Genomic DNA, 24,344 nt, shown 5'->3' on the forward strand with positions numbered 1-24,344 from the left:
CTTACATGATTTTTCTTTTGAAAAACCCAGAAAAGACTGCAGATGAAATCAACCTTTAAAGTATTCATTGATAATCAAAATTGTTGATTATTTATGTGACGACTGACTAAACTCTATGTCATCTTTACACTTTACACTAATATCTCAAATAGCTGGTTTGTTGTTGTTTCTGAAAATATATGATTTCGGCTAACTTAAACAGAATACAGTCATTTTATTTTAAAGTAATGTTTGCTTATATCACACACCTGCTGTAAATGTTTAACTTTTCTGTATGCTAAATCTTAGGGACAGCTCGTGTTATCAGGAATACTCCTGCTGTTGCCCTTAAGCAAAGCACCAGTCTCAGAAGTGAAGTTGGTTGTTAGAGACTGCCCACTGCTTCTCAAATGTCAGGGGAAAGATTCCTCAATGAGGATTAATAAATAACTTATGTCACTTTAAGGGATGGTTGCTTAAATAATGATACTAGATATAATTAGTAGCCAGGGGAAAAAACACTTACGTGACCTCAGCAGCTCAAGCCATAATGTCACAGCAGAAAACGATGATGATGAAACAAGATGTGACAAAATCAACAGAGGGACCCAGATTCGAGTCTAACTAAATTCCAAACCTTTGTGCAATTAAGCACAATTAAAGCATCATCAAACAGAAAGCCACAGCAACCATTTGATGGTGCTCTAAACCATCCTAGAACCCATTAAAGTCCATTAGTATCTAGTAAAACGTGTCAAAAACCTTTCCCAGAGGGTTTTCACTCACCTTCTTTGGATACTACTTATAAAAACCTGTAAGAAATGGCCATTAATACCTGTCAACATCAATATACATATCTATTATGTTACAAATAAAATTATATAATACAGCTCTAAATTGCATACACTATTAAAATTGCACACTCCAACTACAGCCTACACTTTGCTGAAGCAGAGAGCAAAAGTCTCGCTCTTTGGTCTCTTCACTGGAGCACTGTACGTGACGTCAGTAGCCAGGGAAATAATAAAAGCATGTTTTTCTAATCTAAACAGAGAGATCACCAAAAGACAAATCTGCATTTGACCTCACTTCTACTGCAACATATTTTATATGTTTTGGGCCTGTTTTTCATTTGAAAAATATGTGCAATATGTTTTTCTACACTGATGTAAAATGAATTCTACTTATCAAGGAAAAATCATGTGTCAGTGTAAGACAAATCTTTGGGCTTGCAGCCTTCTTTGACTCCTCCTTTACTTGCACTTGCTACCTTCTACTGACAGCAATTTACTGCCCTCTGCAGTCGACAGCCAGCAGTGTACATCACGTCACTCTGTGCTTGAGTCATGCACGCGCATAGAAAATGCATACAGCTCTGAATTATGCTCATCTAAACATTGCTGCTCAGTGCCGCAAGTGGCCACCAACTCCACAGGGTGCCTTTAACCATAAACAATGTGCACAAAAGGTTAACTGTCAGTGACTGTGTCTATGAACTTACTATGGTAACATGGCCTGATCATTAAACTCTTATAATAATGACATGTTTTTAAGCAGGTCGTACACTCCTCTCAATGAAGTTACCAGCTGAACCATGGAAACAGTTTCAGGTCTCCCAGCTTTACCATGGCATTGAAATAAAAGTCATGAATTTGTTTTTCCTAGGAATATAAGAACCTTGTCATCATTTCAGTTGAAAATCAATGTGTAATAATCCTAAAATTGAAGCTATAAATGTATAAAATCATCTGTCTTTCCTTAACTGGAATAAACACTCAGAAATTCCATTGACAATCCACAAATGTCACAACCAGTGACAGTCCCTGCTTTCTATTTTAGATCCCAGTCTTTCTTTGGATTTCAGTACCTGTCTGAGGATGAAACTGGTGGAGGTGGTGCTGCCATCAGACCTCTTGAGTCGACTCCTCCTGGAATAAGTCCCTCGATTCACCTGTATGGAAAAAACAACAACATTTCAACCTGCAGAAACACCTTTTTATCTACATGTGTCGCTGAGGTTTTCTTCATGACCTGTTACATCTGTAAGTTGTCACAAGACACATGTAACATGACCACACGTGGCTTATACTGGATGTTTTCGCATTATATGTTTGCTTTGCCTCCTTACTTTTCTCCAAACCGCCTGACTTTCTCGTTCCCTTCTAAATAGTCCAAATATGAAGTCCAAATATAACCAGCAGAGTTCATCTCTGGGGAGCCAAATTAATTATCTGCCAGTGATTTGCCCCATTTCTGTTCAAGTCTCCAGAGTTAATGACAATGTCACTGTTAAAAAGTCAGAGCCTACTTCCCTGAATTTATAAAACAGGGCCATTAATCTGGGTCACCATCTCTCTCCTGTCTCTCTCAATTCAAGCCAACAGCCAAAAGCCAAGAAGAGATATGAAGGATAAAGTTGGCGAAGTCTAAGAATACCTTGCTATTAATACCAGCCTGTAGCCTCCAATGATCAATGAAGCTGAAGAAACATGAGTTATCTAGCAGGGGCTCATACATTCACATCTCTTTTTTTTACCTCTGCTAAAATCTGCTGTGAGACACTCTACACTTGAAACAACATTTAAGCCCTCATAAAGACAATGTTTAAATACTCAGGTATATTTGGCACACACTGAGGTCCACCTAGCACCATTTGATTTCAATAAAATGTCAAATTTTTACAGCTGGTATTGGTCACTAAAGCCCACCATGGTGCCGTTTCTGAGGAAGAAGACTGTAACTGTTTAACCAACTGTAACTGAAGTGAAAATGCAGACTAATTCAAACGTCTGTGCGCATTTTAGTCCTCAAGTATAAGACTGATTCTGTCTTTTGAGATATCTAGTCAATTAATACCGTAACACTTTAAACTATGATCATAATAACTTCCATTATTTAAAAGACACCTTTACAAGATGCAGAAAATTTAAAGTTGCCTTCTGAATGTCAAAAGATCAAAATAATAAAAGTCTGATGCCTCCCCTATCCTCTTGCTCCCCTAGACAACAACAATTAAACAGTTTAGAAAGGGTTTCGATCTCTGAGCCATATGCACTACTGTACCAGAAACATTTACAACAACTGTACATAGAAATCCTTGACACAAATTTACATATTTATATCTGAGGCAAATAGGTGCACTACACCCAGTCATGGCAGCATTGACTTCCTCAAGTGTGTACTTTACTAATTTACCTTTCTGATGTTTTTGAATTATTATTATTTTTTATTATTTTAATACTTAATACTCACACCTCTAACATAGTTAGTAACAGTAACTCTCTGCCTCTCTGCTATACGATGCAAAATTTACACCAATTTAACAACAGAAGTTATGCTTATTTATTACTGTTTTTATGTGGAGAAAAGTCTATTGATTTGATCTAACTTTTTTTTCAGCAGCTTTTACAAGAGTGTCCTCGCCAAGACAGACAGACAGACAGAACGCATAGACCAAAAATACAAAATGCAAATATGCAACTCCAAAACAAGAAATATTGAACACAAAACAAGAGAAAATTTAAAAAATACTGTACATGCATGCAACCTCCTCCATTTTACGTAGCCTTGATTCATGCATCTCTGCATTTTATTACAAATGCAAAGCCTTACTCATCACTGCATTCTTTGGAATTTGGTGGGTTGGACATCATTGACCACTCGCAGACAACAGCACCAGTATATATATTTTTTTTAATCTATAAAGCAATATTAGGTAAACTTTAGCCTATCTCTGCTCCCTTTTGTGTGTCAAGTCTGGTAGTGGTTGCTTTTTAATGTACCCTGGTTTAAAGAGATCTGGGGGACATGGAACAATCTTCAAAAGGATCTGAAATTAGGTAGACTTATATCCACTGATGAATTTAAGGGCATCAAAGAGAATGTGGTGACAGAGACATGTGCTTGTGTTTCTTGAGAGGACACCATGTTTGAATTGTTGTTGTTTTATTGTGGATTTTTGTATTATAAACTGTATTTGTTGCATCTTAATGTGTTTTAATGGCTGCTACCTTGGCCAGGTCTCTCCTGTAAGGGACTTACTGGTTAAATAAAGGTAAAGTAAAAGTTAAAAGACCAGTTAAATACTGAGACTCTGACATACTGAGGCACTTTAGCCAAACACAAAGTCTATGAACCAACTGAGACCCGAGCTAACGGTCAGGGCAAGTTGTCACAGGGAGTCATGGCGTCGTTTCTAGTTAATAACTTTTTTGTACACGGTGTTGAAATTTAAAAATGTACTACTTCTATCTAAAAACTTAATAACTGTAACAGGTAAAGTGTGTTAATACACGGGATAAACAGTGTTCATTAAATGTAGTGTGTTCTTGTGTTTATTTTCTGCCGCTAAGCAGGTAAACTCTCATATTTTGTAATTAGCATAGAAGCTTAGCTAGCAGGAGATGACCTACCTGAAAGATGGGCGCTTGGATGCCCTCGCCAATCTTGTTCCGTATGTAGATGTGTCGGGACATTTCGGCCAGGACATCGGTCCAGAGGGCTGGCTGCTCCGGTCCAGTCCAGCGGTGGGGTGGCGGGTTCCGGGCTGCGTGCTCCAGCTTCACACCACACAGCAGAACATGAGCGCTCGCGAGCTGCTGCTTCCTCAACTGTCCACCTCACGAGACAGGTGTTCCGCTGGCTCCTGCTGGCGCGTGCCGGGAGGTTGATCATGCACACTGCTGCCGCTCGAGCCACTCAAAACCAGATGATGGACGGAACTATTTTAGAAACAAGGGGGGGGGGGGGGGGGGGGGACCTTAAATTAGCCCGAGGAGTAGGATAACTGTCTTAAAGAGGAACAAGGTAACTATTTTAGACTCTAAGAGGAACTATTTTAGACTGAAACCACCAACATGGAGTGATTAAAGATACACATTTAAGCTACTTTTATTATAAGAATACAGACATTGCTAACCTGTAATATAGAGCAATGGTTCAAGTCTGTCTAACACAGATGTTTTGCTGTTGATGGTCACTGGCTCCCAAACTTTTTGGCTTGAGACCTCTTAAAATGAAGCAGCCCACTGTCAAAGGTTAATTCAACTAAATAGAAATGTAGGTATCTTAGAGGCAATATTAACCTGTAATTTACCAAAAAAGCAAATATTAGAGTAAGGTAGCTTTTTATATTCATATGTTGTCTGTTCCTGTTGTGTTCTGTTGTGCTGCATTGTCCTGCATCCCCTTATAAGTTATTTGTCTCCCAAACCCCTAACCCGCAGACATGGGGGTACAATGACACAATGGGACCCTGGGCACAGATATGTAAAAGGCCCCACCACCTCTCTTACATAGGGGCAAGACACACTAGCATTTTTTACACAGAGGTCACGCTATTGGGCTGCTACGACTTATACACAGAACCACACAATGGCAGCATCATTCGACCCCTGTGTGTGATTTTAAATAGCATGCTGGCATCACAGAGGCAAAAGAAGCGTGACGGGCATAACAAGTGAGACAACAACGTCAGCATCGAGTGTGACATATGACATATGCTTGGCAGTTCTTTATAAACAAAAACAATGGCATAACATGGCAATAACAATTACTCATTCCTGTTATATGGCGGTTGATCTCATCACTCAGAGAGTAAGGAGCTCGTGGACCTCACTGTTTCCCAATTTGTGGACATTTTCAGCTGCTGTTCCTTGAGTTAGCTGCTAATTGCTACCAGCTACTCCCACGATGGGTCATGCATATAACATGTCATCAAAATGTCACACCCGTGCCGCCCATGATCCCATCCTGGCATCCTGTTTTAGGGCTGTTACTAACTCTGATGTTGGCTTAAAGACGAGACAAGTCTGCGATTGTGCCCTTTATACAGAAGGGTGAGGTGGAATAAGGGCAAGAAATTCCTGTCTTGAAGAGGCAGTGTAAAAGGGCCTACAGGCTTTTTTGTTGTTGTTTGCATCTCTTTGTAATCGTTTTATGCCTCATTTTGTGTCTCTGAGGTCATTATGTGACTGTATCTGTCGTCTTGTGTCTCTGTGTTTGTTTTGCCCCTTTTTTGTAGTTACTTAGTGTCTCTTTAAGGTCATTTTGTTTCTCTTTGAGGTAATATTGTGTCTCTTTTGACCATTTCGTGTCTCTGTGGTTATTTTGCCCCTGTTTGTAGTTTATTTTGTGTCTCTTTGCATTTGCTTTGCATCTCTTTGCGGGCAATTTGTGTCTCTTTAAGGTGGGTACATGTTCATTTGAGAAACATTTTGCAAGCAAAGGACATGGGGGATTTGCCACTTTGAGCCCCAGAGCCTATGCCTGGTAGGCCCATTCAGTAATCCATTCGTGCCTGCAGGTTAGGAACTACTGGTCCAAGTGAAAAGACAACTCTTGCAGGAAATAGAATTATGCATATATGCAAATCTTAATCCACTATTACTCATTAGGTGCCTAATTTAAATAATTGAATATTACAGAAGCTGTCAAGGGACACCTCCAAGTACCCCAGCCCCCGAAAACAGCTCACCTGAAACAAAAAATATCACTAATTTCAGGAGTCAGCTTCTTGAAGCAGGCTTACAGTTGCATTATGCTTCCCTGCCTCTCTTCCACTCTGAATGCTGCTAGTTCAGAAGTAGGCAATTAGGTCATGCATGTTTTGAGCTCTCACCGCAGGTTATCTAAAAAACTGTACTCTGTACTCTTTAATTAGTTTATGTAGTCCATGATTTATTTTTAGTTAAGTTTTGTCTTGTTGTAGCAAACATTTAGCTGATGTTTTACCCTCACCAGCATTCTTATCAGAATATATTCTTCCCTTAACACATGCACAGTTATTCCTGGACCACTGGCGGACACACAAAGTATAATAGATGAATCCCCATGCTCAATGGCTGCCAAGAAGTTCTTTTATTCAAATCCTATTTTTCCCTAGACACACTGTTGGTGAGTGTGGCCAAATAATTCAGCTGTTGTTCTATCAGTCCCCACAACTTTGTTCCAAAACTTCCAGCACTTTTTTTCTCTGTATTGAGATCACTGGTGAAGTTTCTGTCTGATGGTACTTACATGCAGATTGTGCTGTGGACAGTGGACTGTGCAAAACCTTCCTTTAGATCTTAGGAGCATTTAAGGTGGCTTTATTTTAGTTGCTAATATTCATGTCAGTAACAGAGGACAGTCTCAGTAAACTCCAAGCTGTCTCTCCCTTTGCCCAGCAGATGGCAGCATTATCAAAATAAAAGCAACAATAAAAGCAGCTGAGAATGTCACTGCCCTTTGCACATTGCAGGACGAGGTGTGTTTTCACTGTTGCAGGTATAGAGGGAGATGTTGTTCCTTCATGGGCTTCATAAAGGTCCTTTCTCTGAATTAGGGCACACTAACTTATGCAGAACTTGAAAGCCCACTATCTATTGTTTGTCTTATGGAAGTGTAAGCCATCAACCTTGCTCACATTATCAGGACATTTTTTGTGGTACAGAACATTTCTTTCGTGTCAAGAAGCCCTGCAGGAATTTAGCTACAGACACATTTTTATTTTTTTTACATTTGAGCAATTTGTAGCTCTGACTTTTCTATTTCGAAACTTCCGGTGGACAAGAATAACCGAGAACACTTTGCCGTTGATCTGGCAAGTTCCTCCATCCATCTTCACTACTGAGTGCTTCTCATCTGCTTTTTCTGCAAGTTACTGTACCTGAGTGTCTCTGCACTCACCTGGTCGACCAAAGCAGTGAGATGGACAACCTTTAAAATATCTAATGCTTTAAATAGCCATCTTCTCCTGTTGAACTTGTGTATGTGAAGGAATGGCCCACATGCAAACCACTTTGTTGCCTGACTCTGAATGAATCCCAGTTTAGACATCCTCATGGTCCAGTGGCACGGATAAGAAAAGTAGGCAGAAACTTTATTTGTGGTTTATATAGAAGAAGCGTGATATCATCCCAGAAGCTACAAATGTCGTGGTAACAGCTCTATATGTCTCTGAGCACTTTTATACATCATTCATCGAACAAATGAAAAGCCCCTACTTTGGTTCATGGACTTATGTCTTCATGTATTCAGAGACACTTTGATCAGGCAAATCTTCTAAGGGTGGATGTAGTGGATTAGCTAAGTTTAAAGAAGGAAGGATTAAGTTGTTTTTCTCTCTTTTTAGCCATGTCAGGAGCAGGGTAGGTCAGTCGGTCCACTACAACTGGCTCCTTTATGAAATACATTTACTGTCATCAAACTGGAGCAAAAAACTATTGTCCTAGTAGTTTAACTGTAGAAATGGTTATGTATTATGGCACAGCATTATGTTTAGGTAGAGGTTAAAGGGACAGTTCAGTCCAAAGTCATAGTTGTCTGCCTTCTCTTCAATGTAATTGAACAAGATGGCACTCAAACACCAAAAAATACCCTTGAAAAAGTCAACAGCAATGACTCTTTGCACAAATCATGACCCAATTACTCGAGAATCCACACACCTTGTTGTCTTGTTGTGCACACTTTCATGTAGGAACTATTTTCTTTCTACCAAAGTACACTCGCCAACAGTATCATCGAGCAGAAGGAAGTGTGCATCTACTCATGGACAAGAGGCTTGTGCACAGTCCAAGATGTAAACACGTAAGCTAGCTCAGTTGTGTTCACAGTATATTGAACTGTAAGTTAGAATAGAAAGTAGATGCACACTTCCTTCTGCGCAGTGATTCGTCAGTGGGTGTAGTTTAGTAGAAAAAAAATAGTTCCCACATGAAAATGCTCACAACCATTAGGGCATTAGTTCTATTATATTGGAGAGAAGGCAGACATCTCTATTGCCGATATCTCCAACACTCTACAACTCACACCAAAACAATCTAGATTGATAAATAGCACTACAGGTAAGAGGAAAAATATGTGTTTTTGATTTGGGGGTGAATTTTCCCTTTAAAAATTAGGAATTAGGAATTAGGTTTGGAAACGCTAGTGGTGAAATGTGACGCATTTCCTAAAATGTAAATTCGAGGTACTTGCATGTAGGTATTTCTATTAAATACAACTTTTAAATAAATTGTTAATTTTGTACTTTTTACTGCACTACATTTGTCTGACAGCTTTAGTGACTTCTTATCCCCTTCCTGTCCAGTGGAAACCAAGTATCTCCAGATGTATTGATTTTGAATGTTTGTGATAAACTGTTTCTTTTTGTGTTGAGAAAATTCACCTAATTCTTTCAAGCTAAATAAACTCTTTAAAAACCCTCTGGGATCTTCTGGAGAAAGCGTCATCACAAAACTGAAAACAGGGCTGTTTTTCTGACACCATGAAAAGCTGACCTTTTAGAGATTCGTGGTTCTCACAGGACAGCCACGCTACACTACCCATCAGTATATAAAGGAGTTAAAATTAGCACAACCTTAAGCATCTGCAGCACTAAAATGCAACGTACACATTAATGCAGCAGTAATATGAATCCAAAAACATCAGGTATGATGGTAAAACACTGAAAGGGAGCATTTTACTGCAAAATTAATACTTTTTTCATAATATAAGTACAGTAAAGTTCTGAATACAGGACTTTTACTTAGAGTGGAGTGTTTTCACTGTGTGGAATTAGAACTTTTGCTTAAGTAGAGGATCTGAATACTTCTTTCACCCATGGGAAACACTCCCCAAAACTCCAGGCATCAAATTTGAAGGGGAGCAGACTTTGTTGGGGGATTTTCTTGAATGCATCTTCTGTGTTATGTGTAATATTTATGGGCTTTTGCTCTATTTATTCCCCCGGTTGCTAAATGGAAGGGAAAAAAGACATTCAGTTGAATAAATAAATAAATAAATAAATAAATATAGTGCATGGGTGACCCAGTGGTTTTACCAGCAGATTAAACTCTCAGATAGCAGAGCGGTGCTGCTCACTGGGCTATGAACAATAAACACTGGAGTGCAGTCTGTTCAGAGCAATGATGTGAGAACTAAGTGGCTTGAAATATTTGGCAGTAGATGGGTAGACACTGTTGGGTTTTTTTGGAGTGAGAAATGTGGCTGTTAGTGTCGGGATTGGGCTGCACTGCTAAACCACCTGCCCAATGTCAAACAGAAACACAAACAGGATTACAGCCCCAACCACGGAAAGCAGGATTTCCAAGAACTGAGCCCAACAGTGCCCAGGGGCGTAGGTTATGTTGCAGTGTTTGGGAGGAACACATAAAACAGTGGGGTTGGGGGTTCTCCCTCAGAAGATTTTGAGCATCAAACACCTACATTCCTGCATCCTGGTTAATTTTCATACACTAATTAGTACCTTTTCTGCATCAGTTTAAGGTGGAAATGCCTTTAACTGGCAGTAAGAAACTGTATTACCTCCTGCAGAAATCATCCATACAGTATGAAGACATCTATAACACAGCATATATGTCTATGTCAGCTCCATGCGTGCCTGTATGGGTTATGGGGCCAAGAACAGCAAAGTGGAGAATGTGTGGGCATTCATCCTAATGTACCAAATGGGCCCCCTGTGTCTATTTACAGTATAGTGACTATGGATTTGCAAAAGGTAGGGTGGATATCTGTTTGCTTGTGTGCCATTTTAAAAGATAAATGAGCGTCTTTGTTGTTGCTTTACACATTGTTTCTTCCAATCCCAGCCAAACAACTAATTAACTAATTTATATGACTAAATAAATAACAGGTAACTGTGTTTCTCTGGTTGCATCTACTCAAACTGCCCTTCCATCCACCAGGTGCTTCTATTATTCATCAGTGTCTTCTTGACCACATGAAAAATAGAAACATAATCACCATGGTATAGAGGACAAAATGGTGGACGTGACTTACCTGCATGTCTGTCTTCTCTCTTCTCAATTATTAAAGACATAAGGGAAGCTGAGGGAGCTAAGTCACTAAAAAGAGCACCTTGTAACCCTTGTCTTCCTGCTCGTGCATCAGTCAAACCACTTACTGTGAAAGACAGAAAAAAAACACCTTAAACAACATCTGACTTGACAAAAAGCTACTGACAAAGAAACATCTCCGTGCCCATGTTGTTGGTTTGTCGCTTCTCAACTGTGAATACTTTTACCCTGTTGGAAAGTGCTGTCAGAGATACTGAAACTTCCCCTACTTTTAGTATAACTGATTATGCTTTGATACGCTTTAAGTTATCTACAACCAAAGTTCTCTGGTGCAAAGATTAAGATAGTTAAAGCTAATGTGCATGTGTTCCAATACTTGTGATTAGGAATACCAATATATATATGTATGAAAAGCTTATCTTAAAAAGCTAGTGACTGCTTGTGGTGTGAAAAAAACTGACACCCACTAACATCTGGCTTTTGTATATTTAGTAGAAGAGGTTATAATCTGCATCAGCACGCAACGACACACCTTATCATTGTATTGTACAGGTACATAAAAAAAGCCACTGTAATATTCTCACTGGCCTCCATGTTGCTTTCTATTGCTAATTTCTTATTGTTAACCTGTTTTCTGGCACACATTCGTCAACTGGAAATAAGAAAGGCATCTGCTACCTACTTTTAGCGGGGTTTAAAAGTTCAGTGTTTAAGATTTAGGGTGATCTGGAAGTATTTAGTGGTGAGGATGGCAGATTGTAACCAGCTGAAACTTCTCCAGGTAAGAATTCAGTCAGAATTGATTGTTCGGGAGGTTTTTACTGGGAGTCAGATTATCTGCAGATGTCTCTTTGTCTCCAAAACAAACTGACATAGTGATTTAAACCATGCAGTAAAAACACTTAATAAAGCAGTTTTGCATTAAAAAAAAATCAGTGTTTTTCGGCACTCTCATCACAGAGGGGCTGCTAACTATTGTGGCCAATGCGAAAATGTGAAGGCCTTGTCTAGAGCCAGTGTTTGATTTGTCTGTTCGGGGCTGCTGAAAAACATGGCAGTCGACAAGGACGTGCTCCCTACATAGAAATAAACAGTTTATTTGAAGATATTCGAAACATGAAAAAAACATGCTTATTATATCATATGGCTTTTCTGCCAGTATATCCCCCTACATCCTAAACACTGATCATTTAAAAACCTGCATATACTTGCTAATTTTAGTGGAAAGAAAGGGCATTTGTAATTTTTTTCATTAAGTTTATAGCATGGATAATCAAAATATTGACACAAAGAATTGATTTATTCATCTTTTGTTTTTTTTTTTACAGTGTACATTATACAAAAATATAGAGTACCAAAAGTTCACAGTGTCCAAAAGGCAGTGTTTAGTCAAATTCACATCATATTATAACAGCAGAAGTGTCTCTTGGGAGCAAAACAAATCCATTTAGGGGCCCGTTTGAAGATATTTAAATACAAAACACAACTTTTTTTTGCCACAGCACAGGCTGAGGGTGCCCCTTTAAAAATTAATATTTCATTGTCTGGGCCAAACACATACGAACACGTGTGTACACTTTACATAAACATGTACTGTGTATTCGCATAAGAGTGTCAGTGCATGCAGTCGAGCACCCAAACGTGAACACATATTACCAGGGCTGTTTGTTTCATGCTACATAACACTGCAGATGGTGAGAAACACCTGGATTCATTTCTTGGTATTTACAATTTTATAAAGAGAAGATATGCAATATACATTTTACAGCACGGAGTAACTTAAATATTAGCAATACTGTCCTGTTTTAATAGCCCACTATTTTGGAGCTATCTCAATGAGCTTGTGAAAATATTTTATTTACTTCAATATGTAATTTCAGAATAATGTCCAAGACGTATCCTGTAAAGAACTATATCATTCTGGAAAATGGAAAATGTTTTAATCAAGGACATTCCCCTATAACTTGTACCAAACTACAATGTTTTATCCAGGATATTTTTTTTAAATTATTCTGAAATTACTGACCACTAAAAGAAGGTGATCCTAAAATTTGAATTGCAGGGGGCATGTAAAATACTTGCACGCATAATGCCTCCATAAACGACAGAAATATGAAAAACATATTTATACAAGCACCAGTAATGTCACCTTGTACACAACACATATAGACAGGCAGCCATTCACACTCACTTTCAAATCTATGGGCAATTTAGTGTGGCTAGTTCACTGAACCTGCATGTTTCTGGACTGTGGGAGAAAACTGAAGCACCTGGAGGAAATCCATGCAGATACAGAAGAATGTAAAAGGTCAAATTTGTTGTGTTTTTGTTCTTGCAAAATTTTACACATTAGTAGTTGTATTCAGAAATGTAAAAAAAAAACAGTTATAGTCCTCCATGCTTTTCTTACTTGTCAAAAAAACAGTGTTTGTCATATTTTCATCTAATAAAACCTCAGTTATAACTTATTACATTAATGCAGAACATTTTCTACATACAAAAGCTTTTCCTGCCTTGTTTTCCCTGCCTTTGAGCAGCCATTGTTTCCCATTCATTTCAGTACACTATAAAACAAAATATAGGGACTTGAGACCTGCTTGAGCAAGTAAAGTTGAGTTACCTTCGTGATGCATGGCACTGCAGTTGAAAAGTTTGTGGCTGATTTATGGTGTGTTCATGCTCTGGTGAGAGGCTCTGTAAAATACAGGTACAGCTGCATTATATTTGGTGATCTTTGAACAATAACCTTAAAGGGATACTTCACCCGCAAAGTGATCGCTTGTGTATCAATTACTCATTGCGTGTTACCTCAAATTCTTACAGAAAACTTTGTTTTTCTTGCATGCCTTCATGGTGAACAAAGAATCCAAAAAAAGGCGAACATTCTTCATGAAGTCATTGGGGTCCACGTTTGACAACAGCAAAACTATATTAAAAACATCAATTTACAAACTGTCACACATCTCTAACAGTATAATCCAAGCCTCATTTATCCAGTTGTATACTCAGTACTTCCCAAACACATGCTAATTTTCGCTAATTGTTGTCCCTGTTCACTTTGAGTAATGAAGAATGTTCGCCTTTTTGGATTCTCCTGTCAACGTGGTGCCACGCGAGAAACAAATGTTCGCAAATTCAATGTACAGTGCCCTCCAAAAGTATTGGAACAGTGAGGCCAATTCCTTTATTTTTGTTGTAGACTGAAAATATATGGGTTTGACATCAAAAGATGAATATGGGACAAGAGATCAACATTTCAGCTTTCATTTCCAGGTATTTACATCTGGATCTGATACACAACTTAGAAGATAGCACCTTTTGTTTGAACCCACCCATTTTTCATGAGAGCAAAAGTATTGGAATATGTGCCTGACAGGTGTGTTTTGTTGCCCAGGTGTCTCCCAATTACATTGATTATTCATACAATAAATAGCACTGGATGTCTGAGCTCAGTTTCAGATTGGGTACGATAGTTTTTGCCTGTGCAGACTGTATTTAGAGGTGGAACCAACATGAAAACCAGAGAGCTGTCTATGGGTGAAAAAGAAGCAATTGTGAATCTGAGAGAAGATGGACAATCAATCAGAGCCATTGCACAAACATTGCCCATAGCCAGTACAACCATTTGGAATGTCCTGAAGAAGAAAGAAACCACTGGTGTACTAAGCAACAGACGTCGAACAGGTAGACCAAGGAAAACATCAGCAGTTGATGACAGAAACATTGTGAGAGCTGTAAAGACAGACCCTAAAACAACTGTTAGTGACATCAGCAACAACCTCCAGAGGGCAGGAGTGAAGGTATCACAATCTACTGTTCGCAGAAGACTTCATGAACAAAAGTACAGAGGCTACACCAGATGATGCAAACCACTCATTAGCAAGAAGAATAGGAAGGCCAGGCTGGAATTTGCCAAAAGGTACAGAGATGAGCCTCAAAAATTCTGGGAAAAAGTTTTATGGACTGATGAGACAAAGATTAACTTTTTCCAAAGTGATGGAAAGGCAAAAGTTTGGAGAAAGAAAGGATCTGCTCATGATCCCAAACATACAAGCTCATCTGTGAAACACGGTGGAGCGAATGTCATGGCTTGGGCTTGCATGGCTTCTTCTGGGACGGGCTCTTTCATCTTCATTGATGATGTAACACATGATGGCAGCAGCAAAATCAACTCAGAAGTCTACAGAAACATTTTGTCTGCTAATTTAAAGAAAGATGCAACCAAACTGATTGGGAGATCCTTCATCATGCAGCAAGATAACGACCCAAAACACACTGCCAAAACAACAAAGGAGTTCATCAGGGGCAAGAAGTGGAAGGTTTTAGACTGGCCAAGTCAGTCTCCAGACTTAAACCCAATAGAGCATGCATTTTACCTGCTGAAGAGGAGACTGAAGGGAGTAACCCCCCCAAAACAAACAACAACTGAAAGAGACTGTGGTGAAAGCCTGGAAAAGCATCACAAAAGAAGAATGCAAAAGTTTGGTGATGTCAATGGGTCACAGGCTTGATGCAGTTATTGAAAGCAAAGGATTTGCAACTAAATATTAAGTCTCATTCACTTTAATCTATTTTAAGTTTATATGTTCCAATACTTTTGCTCACCTAAAAATTTTGTGTTCCATTACAAATAATGCTATCTTCTAAGTTGTGTATCAGATCCAGATGTAAATACCTGGAAATAAAAGCTGAAATGTTGATCTCTTGTCTCATATTCATCTTTTGATGTCAAACCCAAATGTTTTCAGTCTACAACAAAAGTAAACGAATTGGACTCACTGTTCCAATACTTTTGGAGGGCACTGTAACTCGTGTCGAGAAATTGATTAACAAACAGCCATTCTGCTGGTGAAGTATTCCTTCAATGCATTAACATCCAGAAAATATGAGTGTGACTGACAAAAAAATAACCCACATGTTCGCAAAATTAAATCATTTTTTCTCAGCAGATACAGATACAAAAACAAACAGTGACATCTGTGAATACACCTAAAATAACTCATATAATCTGCTGTCAGAGAAGTCAACAGACGTTCATTTTTTTAACACAGTACAGTACGTAGTGAGGTGTGAAATGTCCTCTTCAGTGTTGTTGTGGTTTCTGCTAAACATTAAAATTAAAGCAAATAATTCAGAAGTCTGTAAGTCTCTGTTTGTTTCTTCACTTCATTCACATCACTGTCTTTTCTGAGGCAAACCCACACTTAAGTGTCCAAGCTACAATATCTTACAGTGTCACTGAGTCCTCCGAACACACCTGCTGAAAATGAGGAAAAGGAAAATCCCCCAAATAACAACCAGCAGATGAGTCTCCTCTCAGTCCAGTGGAAATCCAGGTACGCACATTGTCCAGGAAGTCTACCAGAAGGCCTGGAGCTCTGGGTCCTACCCTGCTCTCAAACTGCCCTGAGCACAAACAGAGCACCTCAGGGTGGGTGACGTAAGAAGGAGGGGGGGGCACCTGAACTGTAGGTGCTGGTTTCATTTAGAGAACAGATGAAAACATGGGGAGGTAAAAGCTGCTGCATACCTTTTGTGTTGGTTGTGGCACACAGATGCATCCTGAAATTTGAAACAAGGACAGTGGCTACACTCAGCTCCTTGTTACTAAACAACTAAAAGGACACCCAAAGTCACATTAATGCTACTGGATAAGATTTAATGCAATGATAAATTCAAGAGTGTTTCGGTGTGTACCCAAGTCTAACTTTTGTCTCCCCCCTCCAGAAGTAACAGTAATTACACAAACACTATTGACGCGCTTATGACGTTTGCCTGCAGATGAGCTCCCGCGATCACTTTCTTTCTTTTTTTTTAACTTTAGTCCATTCTCTGAACATCAAGGTTTTTTTTAATGGGAGCACCCACTCCAGAAACTTTTCCTGGGCACTTCTTAGGATTTTCTGCCACAATTCTAGCTGCTGCTCTGTTGCTATGGACTCTCCCCCTCCCAGTTGGGTACTAAACTTGGTATTTTTGAGGGCCCCGAAACACCACGCTGATGGCTAGCCGTTGGTCAATGTCAGCGCAACGGTGAGCATCTGTTGCCCTAGTTATTTTGTTGTGTCCTGCAGAACGGAAGTGAGGACAGCAAACAGACAGCCTCAGTCAAGAGGGCGTGAGATTAACACAAACTTTTTATATCAGGTAAGATATTTTTTTTTAGCCAGTAGGCTATGTATTTGTTTGTATTTATGTTTGCGAGTGCACAGTAAATATCATTTGTTCTTTTAACAATGTGTTGTGTTGTTAATGTGCTAGCTGGCTAATTAGCATCTTTAATCTGTCCCGTCGGTCCTCTGGTTTCCCTTTTTTTAATCACAAATACAGACTACCGCCGCCTGCTGGTATGGAGTTATGAAACACATTACTCCCAGTGCGCCAGTGTGGCAAAGTTGCCACAGACACCACAGCTCTGCTATAGTGAATAATACAGAGAGCTTTACCAGACGGCATAGGCTTGATGAGCACTGTGTGTGAAACAGACGTTATTTATATGTAATAGTCCTGCATTCCCGCTTTAAACTTCTCTGCTGTCGTGACTCACAAACGAAAAACTGCACGTAATGTAGCAACTGTGCATGATGGAAAGAAAACAATGTTTCTGGAAAAGATGATAAATTGTTTTAAAATGTAATTTTTAGTTGATGTCGGTGCAAGAAACGAAATTCTGGTACTGTAGCACCTGGGCAAATCAAACCAAAACCATCTGCATGGCAAGATACCACAAAAAATAAGTGTAATTTGGGTGAAGCAAGACTTTAAGATCTCATTAACAGATCCAAAAATTTGTGAGGAACATGAGAGCAATTTCAGTGTTTACTTCTGGAGTAACAGGATCAAAAATCTTGGTGTATTCTTTGAATGAGGAAACACTTCAGGGTGGTGTTTGGGTGAGTGAAGAGGGCTGGTTTGTTTTCAGAGCCTGGCCTCCTCTCAGCTGTGCATGTAGGTCCTGCAGGGGGAGTCTGGATGGAAGTCGTACTTGCTCAGGCTGGGTGGGTAGTAGGTGGTGGTGAACATGTTGCTGGAGGGCAGCGGGGAGGGGAAGTGGTTGCACGTCTCGTCGTTCACGTGGAGATTGTTCTTGTTTAGAGTCTGTAGTGTGGAGACATAAAGACAGTTTGGGTCCTTAGATAAAGGCACAAAAAAAAAATCACCTTTCCAAAATGGATTCTTCCGTAACAGTCTAATGAATGTGACAGGAGAGTCATGACACAATTGAACCAGCCCACCTTAAATTCCATGGGGATGTATTTCTCATTCTTTGGCGTGGCGTTGCCCTGCTTGTTGTAGGTGAGGTGGTTGGGTGTGCTGGGGTGGATGACCGCAGACTCTGCTGATGGTCGGTTCAGCTGGTGGCAATAGGTGTAGGCCAGTGCTGACAGTAATGCTGCTGCGAAGAAACTGGCCGAGCCCACAGCTACTAACTGGAACAAAGTAAAGGCTGGGAACAAAACAGGGGGGTTGGAGGGAAAGAAGACAAAGAGAGAGTTTAAGACAAACACCAATCGTCTCTTCAAATTTTTATACTTCTTGTGTACAGTGGAAGTGGAAATTGTGGAGCGAGTAAACACAACCTCCCTCTTTCATTACCTCAACCACATTCTCGAAAAGGTCGGAGTTGCAATATTTCCGCATTTCCAAAATTCTTTTGGTATCCAAGTTTTTCATAATGTTTAAAAGAAGGTGTGTTTCTACTCAGACCAGAAATGTGGACTTTTTTTTTAGCCATGCATCTCAACCACAGCCTTGGTTTGTGTACAACTTATCCATGACAACAAACAGAGCTGACTATAAACAGGCAAGACACGCTGTCTAACGAACTGCAAGAAGTCCAACTGAGTTGCATATTCCAAATGCACTGTACACGTGTCCAAAGAATGCTCCTAAAACCCGAATAATATCATCATATCCCACATGTTCTTAATCAGAAAATGCTACTTTCAGAAAAAGGCCTACTTTGCAGTATCTAAACTAAATATGCACTGTAACCAAATTTTGTAATCTGAACAGTATTTTAATGTAATATTACAATAAGATACTGTGAACAGTACATACAATATGTTAGTGTAAATAGCAAAGCATTGTGGGGAAATACTTGGTCACAATTGTAATTCTTGTCTACCGTAAATCAATTTACAATAGTATGCCTGCCCACAAAAAAAACACTGCGCACGGGTATATTCAAAAAGTATTGCAACTGGATATTTTTTTTACAGTAACATATTGTCATTTCTCAGTAGAAACTGTAATTTCAGTCATGTACTGTAAATTTGTTAAAAGATAATGAAACTAATTGTAAATAACAAAAAACAGTGATAATACTGAAGTTAAAAAACAGTTAAAGTGCTGTAAATGAAAATACAGTAATGACACTGAAAATTAAATTACAGTAATAATACTATGAAAAACTTTTAGAGTAACTTACTTGCATCCAGCTGCCATTGAGTTACTGCAAATGTACAGCAACCTTTTTTACAGTGTGCTGTTTACATTATGTATCAAATTTGTATTATGTCATATTTGCAATAATTGTGGAATATTCATGTGCATGACATGTAGTCACTGTGATTCATCCTCTGGGGACCATGAATATCCACAGCAGATGTGTTCAGGGTTCTCGCACATTTTCATGTTCATGGACAAATTTTCAAAACTTTTCCATGATTTATCAAGAACACTTTTTTTTTCCCTTGCCCCGCTTGCTGGGTATTTTTCAAACATATCAGATTCAAATTCTATTCAAACATAATGTCAGCTAGCTGGCATACGTGAAGAGGGGGACAGGGAACGCAGGGTGAAAATGAAGAAACATATGTGACAGTAAATAGTATTAATAGTAATTCCATGACTTTTCAAAAACTATCAATGATTTTTACTAACTCCATGACTTTTCCAGGCCTGGAAAATGTGATTGCAAAAAATTCCATGACTTATCTAGGTTTTCCATGACTGTGGGAACCCTGTGCCTTACTAATCTCATAGCTTTCAGAGGTTTCTAAACAGGGAAGCTTTTGTCAGATGGTGACTCCAGACAAACTTTCAGGGATCAGGGGGTCAAAGCTATTATGAGGAACCATCTTTGGGGAGCCATGCTTAACCACACCAAGAATCACTGCGGCCTGGCCAGTAAAACATGAGATGTCTTGCCTTGAACTAAAGTCAAAGAAGGACAAACTGCTGGACAGACGTCTGACAGTTATTGGCATCCTGAGGCCCTGCTGCCAGTGATGCAGGACAGGAGAAACCACCATCATAATTTGACTTGATGTCACCATCTGGCTGCTATCTAACTTTATCAAAAGACCAATACTAATCCCACACTTTGCCCGGTCCCATGTCGTGTTGGGGAAAAAGCCACAAACAAAAGTCAATATTCTACCAGCTGTGTTGGACGCATCAGGTGATGAGGAAAGCCAATAACTTTGCAACAGTAACTTGGTGCTGCTACATGCTCAGAAACTGCAATTAAATCAAAGTGACATTGATTTACTGTGGATGCAGGAGGACAGTGAAGGTATAAAACCCGACAGAATTTAAGTGGAGAATTGAGGAGGTGTGTGTGTGAGCTGGGAACAAAGAATAATAACTCTAGGAGATTGAATAGAGACATCACTTGTTTTCACTCACTTCCACAGCTCTGGTCCTCCTGTCCGGGTAAAATAACTGAGAGGAGACAGAAAGGAATGAAAACAGAGAGATGAAAAAAAACATCAATGTAGTGAAGTAAAATCATTACAGCTCCGAGAGATCAAACAACAAAAAGACCAGTTAATTTCTCTCAAAGGCTTCACTGTTCTCGAGGTAGGCAGAATGCTGACATCTCCATTAATTCATCTTTTTAATTTCGACACAGAGTGAACAAGTCAGCATTTACTGTGTCTGATTAAACTTTTGTAAAACCGGATTTTTCCAGCTTATATCAGAAACAGTCCGCAGCAATTTACTATATGCAGCAAATTTGTCCCAGCAATTTATTAACAAAAGCATGTGCTTACCTGGCACCTCGTGAGGCTGGCAGGGCCGGGACTGGGTGATGTTACCCTGGCAGAGGCTGGCCTCAGCCTGCTGGTCCTCGCTGCAGCGACGAGTGCGATGCTGCCGACCGTCTTCATCACAGTCCCCCCACTCTGTCCATTCACCCCAATCTGATGAAGAGTGGATTTGCACATTGCATTATGTTGTTGGCTGTTGCTTTGCAGTAAATCCAGGATTTATTTTGGGCAAAAACTCTAATTTTTCTTCTAATTTAATGTCAATAAATTAGTGTCCAGCCTGTTTTTAATACCTCACTCCTCCAACGACCATTTGTTGATCACTTTTCCCCATTATGTTGAATTTGCCAGACAAAGCCTTAATAGAAACACCATAAATTGCAAAAATGCCTGAAAATCTTTTGGCTGAGGTAGAAAAGTTGACATACTCTTAAATATAACATGCAGGATGCAGATGTTTTGGGACCTGCTTCTGTGTCTCTATCTCCCTGTTTTATTTCCTGTAGTATAAAAGCAGCATCAGCATGTCACTATCAAACAATTATGAAATATCTCTCCACTTCAAAATAAAGTCCCCAGGATTAAAAAACAAGGGATTTAAGAATGTAATTAAATTATGTAACCAGACCCGCTATCTATGACAGGGCTCAGGAAAAGCAGAAGGTGTTTTGTTTTTTTTTTAACTTCAATAACATAATATTATTCATGTCAGGATCACCAAGTGTGCAGGACTGCAGGTTGAGAAATGTTGGCCAGGGCGCAGTGGTCATCATCAGTCAACCACCAGTCACAGTTCAGCCTCCTTGTGTTCCTTTGTTTATTGAACAAAACCTTAGAATAGATGAGTAGTTGATGACACCAATCTGCTTTCCAGACCACAGAAAAATGAAGGTGCACACAAGTTGCATGCCTCCATATCGGGGTGAATAATAAAAAATTCAGGCTACTTTATAAGCTGTCTTTTTTCCTGTTTATTTTCTGACTTCCATCCAATGCATGCTGGGATGGGCTCCAACAACCTCAACCCAAATATCGATTCACCATTTGCTGTGTAGGGGAGATTTCCCACCGGTACCCATACAAACACCATTATTTAATCTGGAGAGACAGGGTGAATCTCTGGAGTGTATTTATGGTGTAACAATTATGATAAATGACAATAAACTTGAAAGCACTTTTGGAAACAAACTTACAAAGTACATGACAAAGAAAAGCACCAGAGCAGATATTAAAGGGATAGTTCAGATTTTTTGAGGTGGGGTCGAATGAGGTACTTATCCAGAGTCAGTGTTTCACCTACAGTAGATGGAGATTTCTATCATGCGGCCTGCGCAAAACTGGAAGAAAACAAACATCTGAGGGTGAAGAAGAAGGGTTACTTACACAAAGACAGAAACGAAAATGTCTGACCGGAGAGATTTATGAACTTCTGCCGAAGCTGAAATTGTCAGACAAATTAAAAGACTGGCGAGAGACTCTGTTGTTCGTGACCAAATCATGAACCGGCTATGTGACCGTGGTGTATCCGCATCATGTCCTGCTTCGTGCAAGCTCTACCCATGCACCAACCCTCACCGAAACCACATCGAGTACTTCCAGTAGGGGAGAACGCTTTTGACACAAACAATCTCCTGCTTCATGTGTAAAACAGAAACTCCAGATAATGTCTGGACCTGATTCTGCGGGCATTGTCTGGAGTTTGTATAAGAATATGAATAAAAGCTTTGGATTTACTGGTCCATCTACGTCCCAACCCTCACCTACGGTCATGAACTTTGGGTAGTGACCAAAAGACTGACATCGCAGATACAAGCGGCTGAAATGATTTTCCTTTGTAGGGTGGCTGGACTCAGCCTTAGAGATAGGGTGAGGAGCTTAGACACCCAGAGGTAGCTCGGAGCAAAGCCGCTGCTCCTTCATGTTGAAAGGCGCCACTTGAGGTGGTTCGGGTATCTGATTATGATGTCTCCTGGGTGCCTCCCATTAGAGGTTTTCCTGGCACGTCCAACTGGTAGGAGGCCCCGGGACGGAGCCAGAACGTGCTGCCCTGTCCACAGTAGTTTACTGCTTAGCTTCTGTTGCAATACTCCCGCCTGCTTCTGCACGCAAGGGACGTGCCGACCACCATCTACTGTAGGAAATACACTGACGATGGATAAGTACCTCATACAGCCCCACTTCAAAAAATCCAAACTATCCCTTTTACACATAATGCAATGATTCACGTTATTTAAATCAAAAGCTTCTTTTTTTTTCAGCCACATTTTGTGATTAGAAGCCAGCTAGTTTTACATGAAAACCTGATGAACTTGCTGATTTACCTTCGCAGGCATGTGTATTACAGAGCGCCTCCTCAGTGTGCAGGCCTATACAGATGTCTCCTCCGCTGGCGGGTGGTGGGTTGCTGCACGTCCGAGTCCGCTGGTAGTGTCCGCCCCCACAGCTGGCCGAGCACTGTGACCAGGAGGACCAGCAGGACCAGGCTCCACTCACTGGAACACATAATTAGCTTTATTTATGTATTGTTTATAGTCAGAACTACACTGACAGACTGAAACTTCCTGTCACCTGGGCACGGTTTAGTGTTGCAGTCCTGATACTCCACTGGGGATCCTACGCAGGCGCTGGGGTTGGTCCTGCCCTCTGCGGTCGAGCAGCTACGTTTGCGGGTTCGGAAGCCTCTGGAACACTGCTGAGAACAGCTGGACCAGGTTTCCCACAATCCCCAGCGCACACCTTGGGGCTGGGACAGAGTTCGCCCACTAGTCTTCACCAAGTCTTCAACCAGAGCTGGAGATACACAGAAAACACCTGTCATTTGCTTTATTAATATCCAGATGCCTTTAAAATGCACCATAAAAAATGATTTTTGAAAATCCCTTTCACATGCAGCACTAAGGAAGAGAAAACATGACTGACACGACTTTGATTCAAAAGAAATGACTGAAAGTTGATTCCAGCATCTTTTGATCCGCCCTGCTGAATGAGTGAATCGCTCAGAAAATCTAAACTTCTAAATTTTCAATGAGCTCAAACATAAAGCGCAGGATTTTATCTTTTCATTGCCAAACTCTGCAGACAGACAGCCTGTTATGAAACATTAATTAGTGAGGTGTAATCTGGGCCACGTTGGAAAATGAACTCGTTTTCCGTTACACCCGCCACACCGCACACACACAGGCATCCACAATCAGAAATTATTTACATATGAATGAGAAGTGCTTCCTGAGGCTCTTAATGGGGACAGCAGAAATATTTCAGGACGAGAGCAGCGACAGAATATGAAACAATAAAATGACACTATCAGCCTGTCAGCTTCATCTATGCCGGAGTAAATACCTAAATATGATTTTATTTCGCTTGGTTTTGTTTGAAAAATTCAGTGAAAGGAAAGAAGGAAAAGCCATGGACATGTGTGTCCCCATAACGGCTCAATGATGTTTAATCAATCTGCCGATTGATGTCTACAAAACAGTTTGGCTGCATCCTGCTTTTGATGAGACCAGCTGTGTTTATTGTGGCAAACTGGGAGCTCAGCCACCAGCAGCTCTCCTTAAAGCCCAATCAGATGCTGCTCTAGTTCAGCAGG

General features: G+C 40.0%; 2 protein-coding genes across 7 annotated transcripts in view; both read right to left on the reverse strand.

The window, feature by feature from the left end:
* Positions 1-4,578, reverse strand: part of LOC117255209 (voltage-dependent L-type calcium channel subunit beta-4-like) — a 28,031-nt gene extending 23,453 nt beyond the window's left edge. For 2 of the 5 annotated variants that reach the window (XM_078165974.1, XM_033623873.2), the window contains exons 1-2: positions 4,392-4,578; positions 1,847-1,930 (exon numbers count right to left, since the gene is read on the reverse strand). In XM_078165974.1, the coding sequence (XP_078022100.1) occupies positions 1,847-1,930; positions 4,392-4,454 (147 nt within the window). In that variant the 5' untranslated portion in view covers positions 4,455-4,578. The remainder of the gene's footprint in view (positions 1-1,846; positions 1,931-4,391) is intronic. The other 3 variants (XM_033623868.2, XM_033623870.2, XM_033623869.2) reach the window with 3 other exon arrangements.
* Positions 4,579-16,556: 11,978 nt separating this feature from the next.
* The window catches only part of LOC117255090 (semaphorin-5B-like), a 38,936-nt gene continuing 31,148 nt past the window's right edge, over positions 16,557-24,344 (reverse strand). For both annotated transcript variants that reach the window (XM_033623657.2, XM_078165577.1), the window contains 6 exons: positions 23,324-23,545; positions 23,077-23,247; positions 20,759-20,908; positions 20,391-20,426; positions 17,993-18,204; positions 16,557-17,855 (listed from right to left, as the gene is read on the reverse strand). In XM_033623657.2, the coding sequence (XP_033479548.1) occupies positions 17,694-17,855; positions 17,993-18,204; positions 20,391-20,426; positions 20,759-20,908; positions 23,077-23,247; positions 23,324-23,545 (953 nt within the window). In that variant the 3' untranslated portion in view covers positions 16,557-17,693. The remainder of the gene's footprint in view (positions 17,856-17,992; positions 18,205-20,390; positions 20,427-20,758; positions 20,909-23,076; positions 23,248-23,323; positions 23,546-24,344) is intronic.

Source organism: Epinephelus lanceolatus, chromosome 24 (genome assembly GCF_041903045.1).
Source record: "Epinephelus lanceolatus isolate andai-2023 chromosome 24, ASM4190304v1, whole genome shotgun sequence".
Classification (NCBI taxonomy): Eukaryota; Metazoa; Chordata; class Actinopteri; order Perciformes; family Serranidae; genus Epinephelus; species Epinephelus lanceolatus.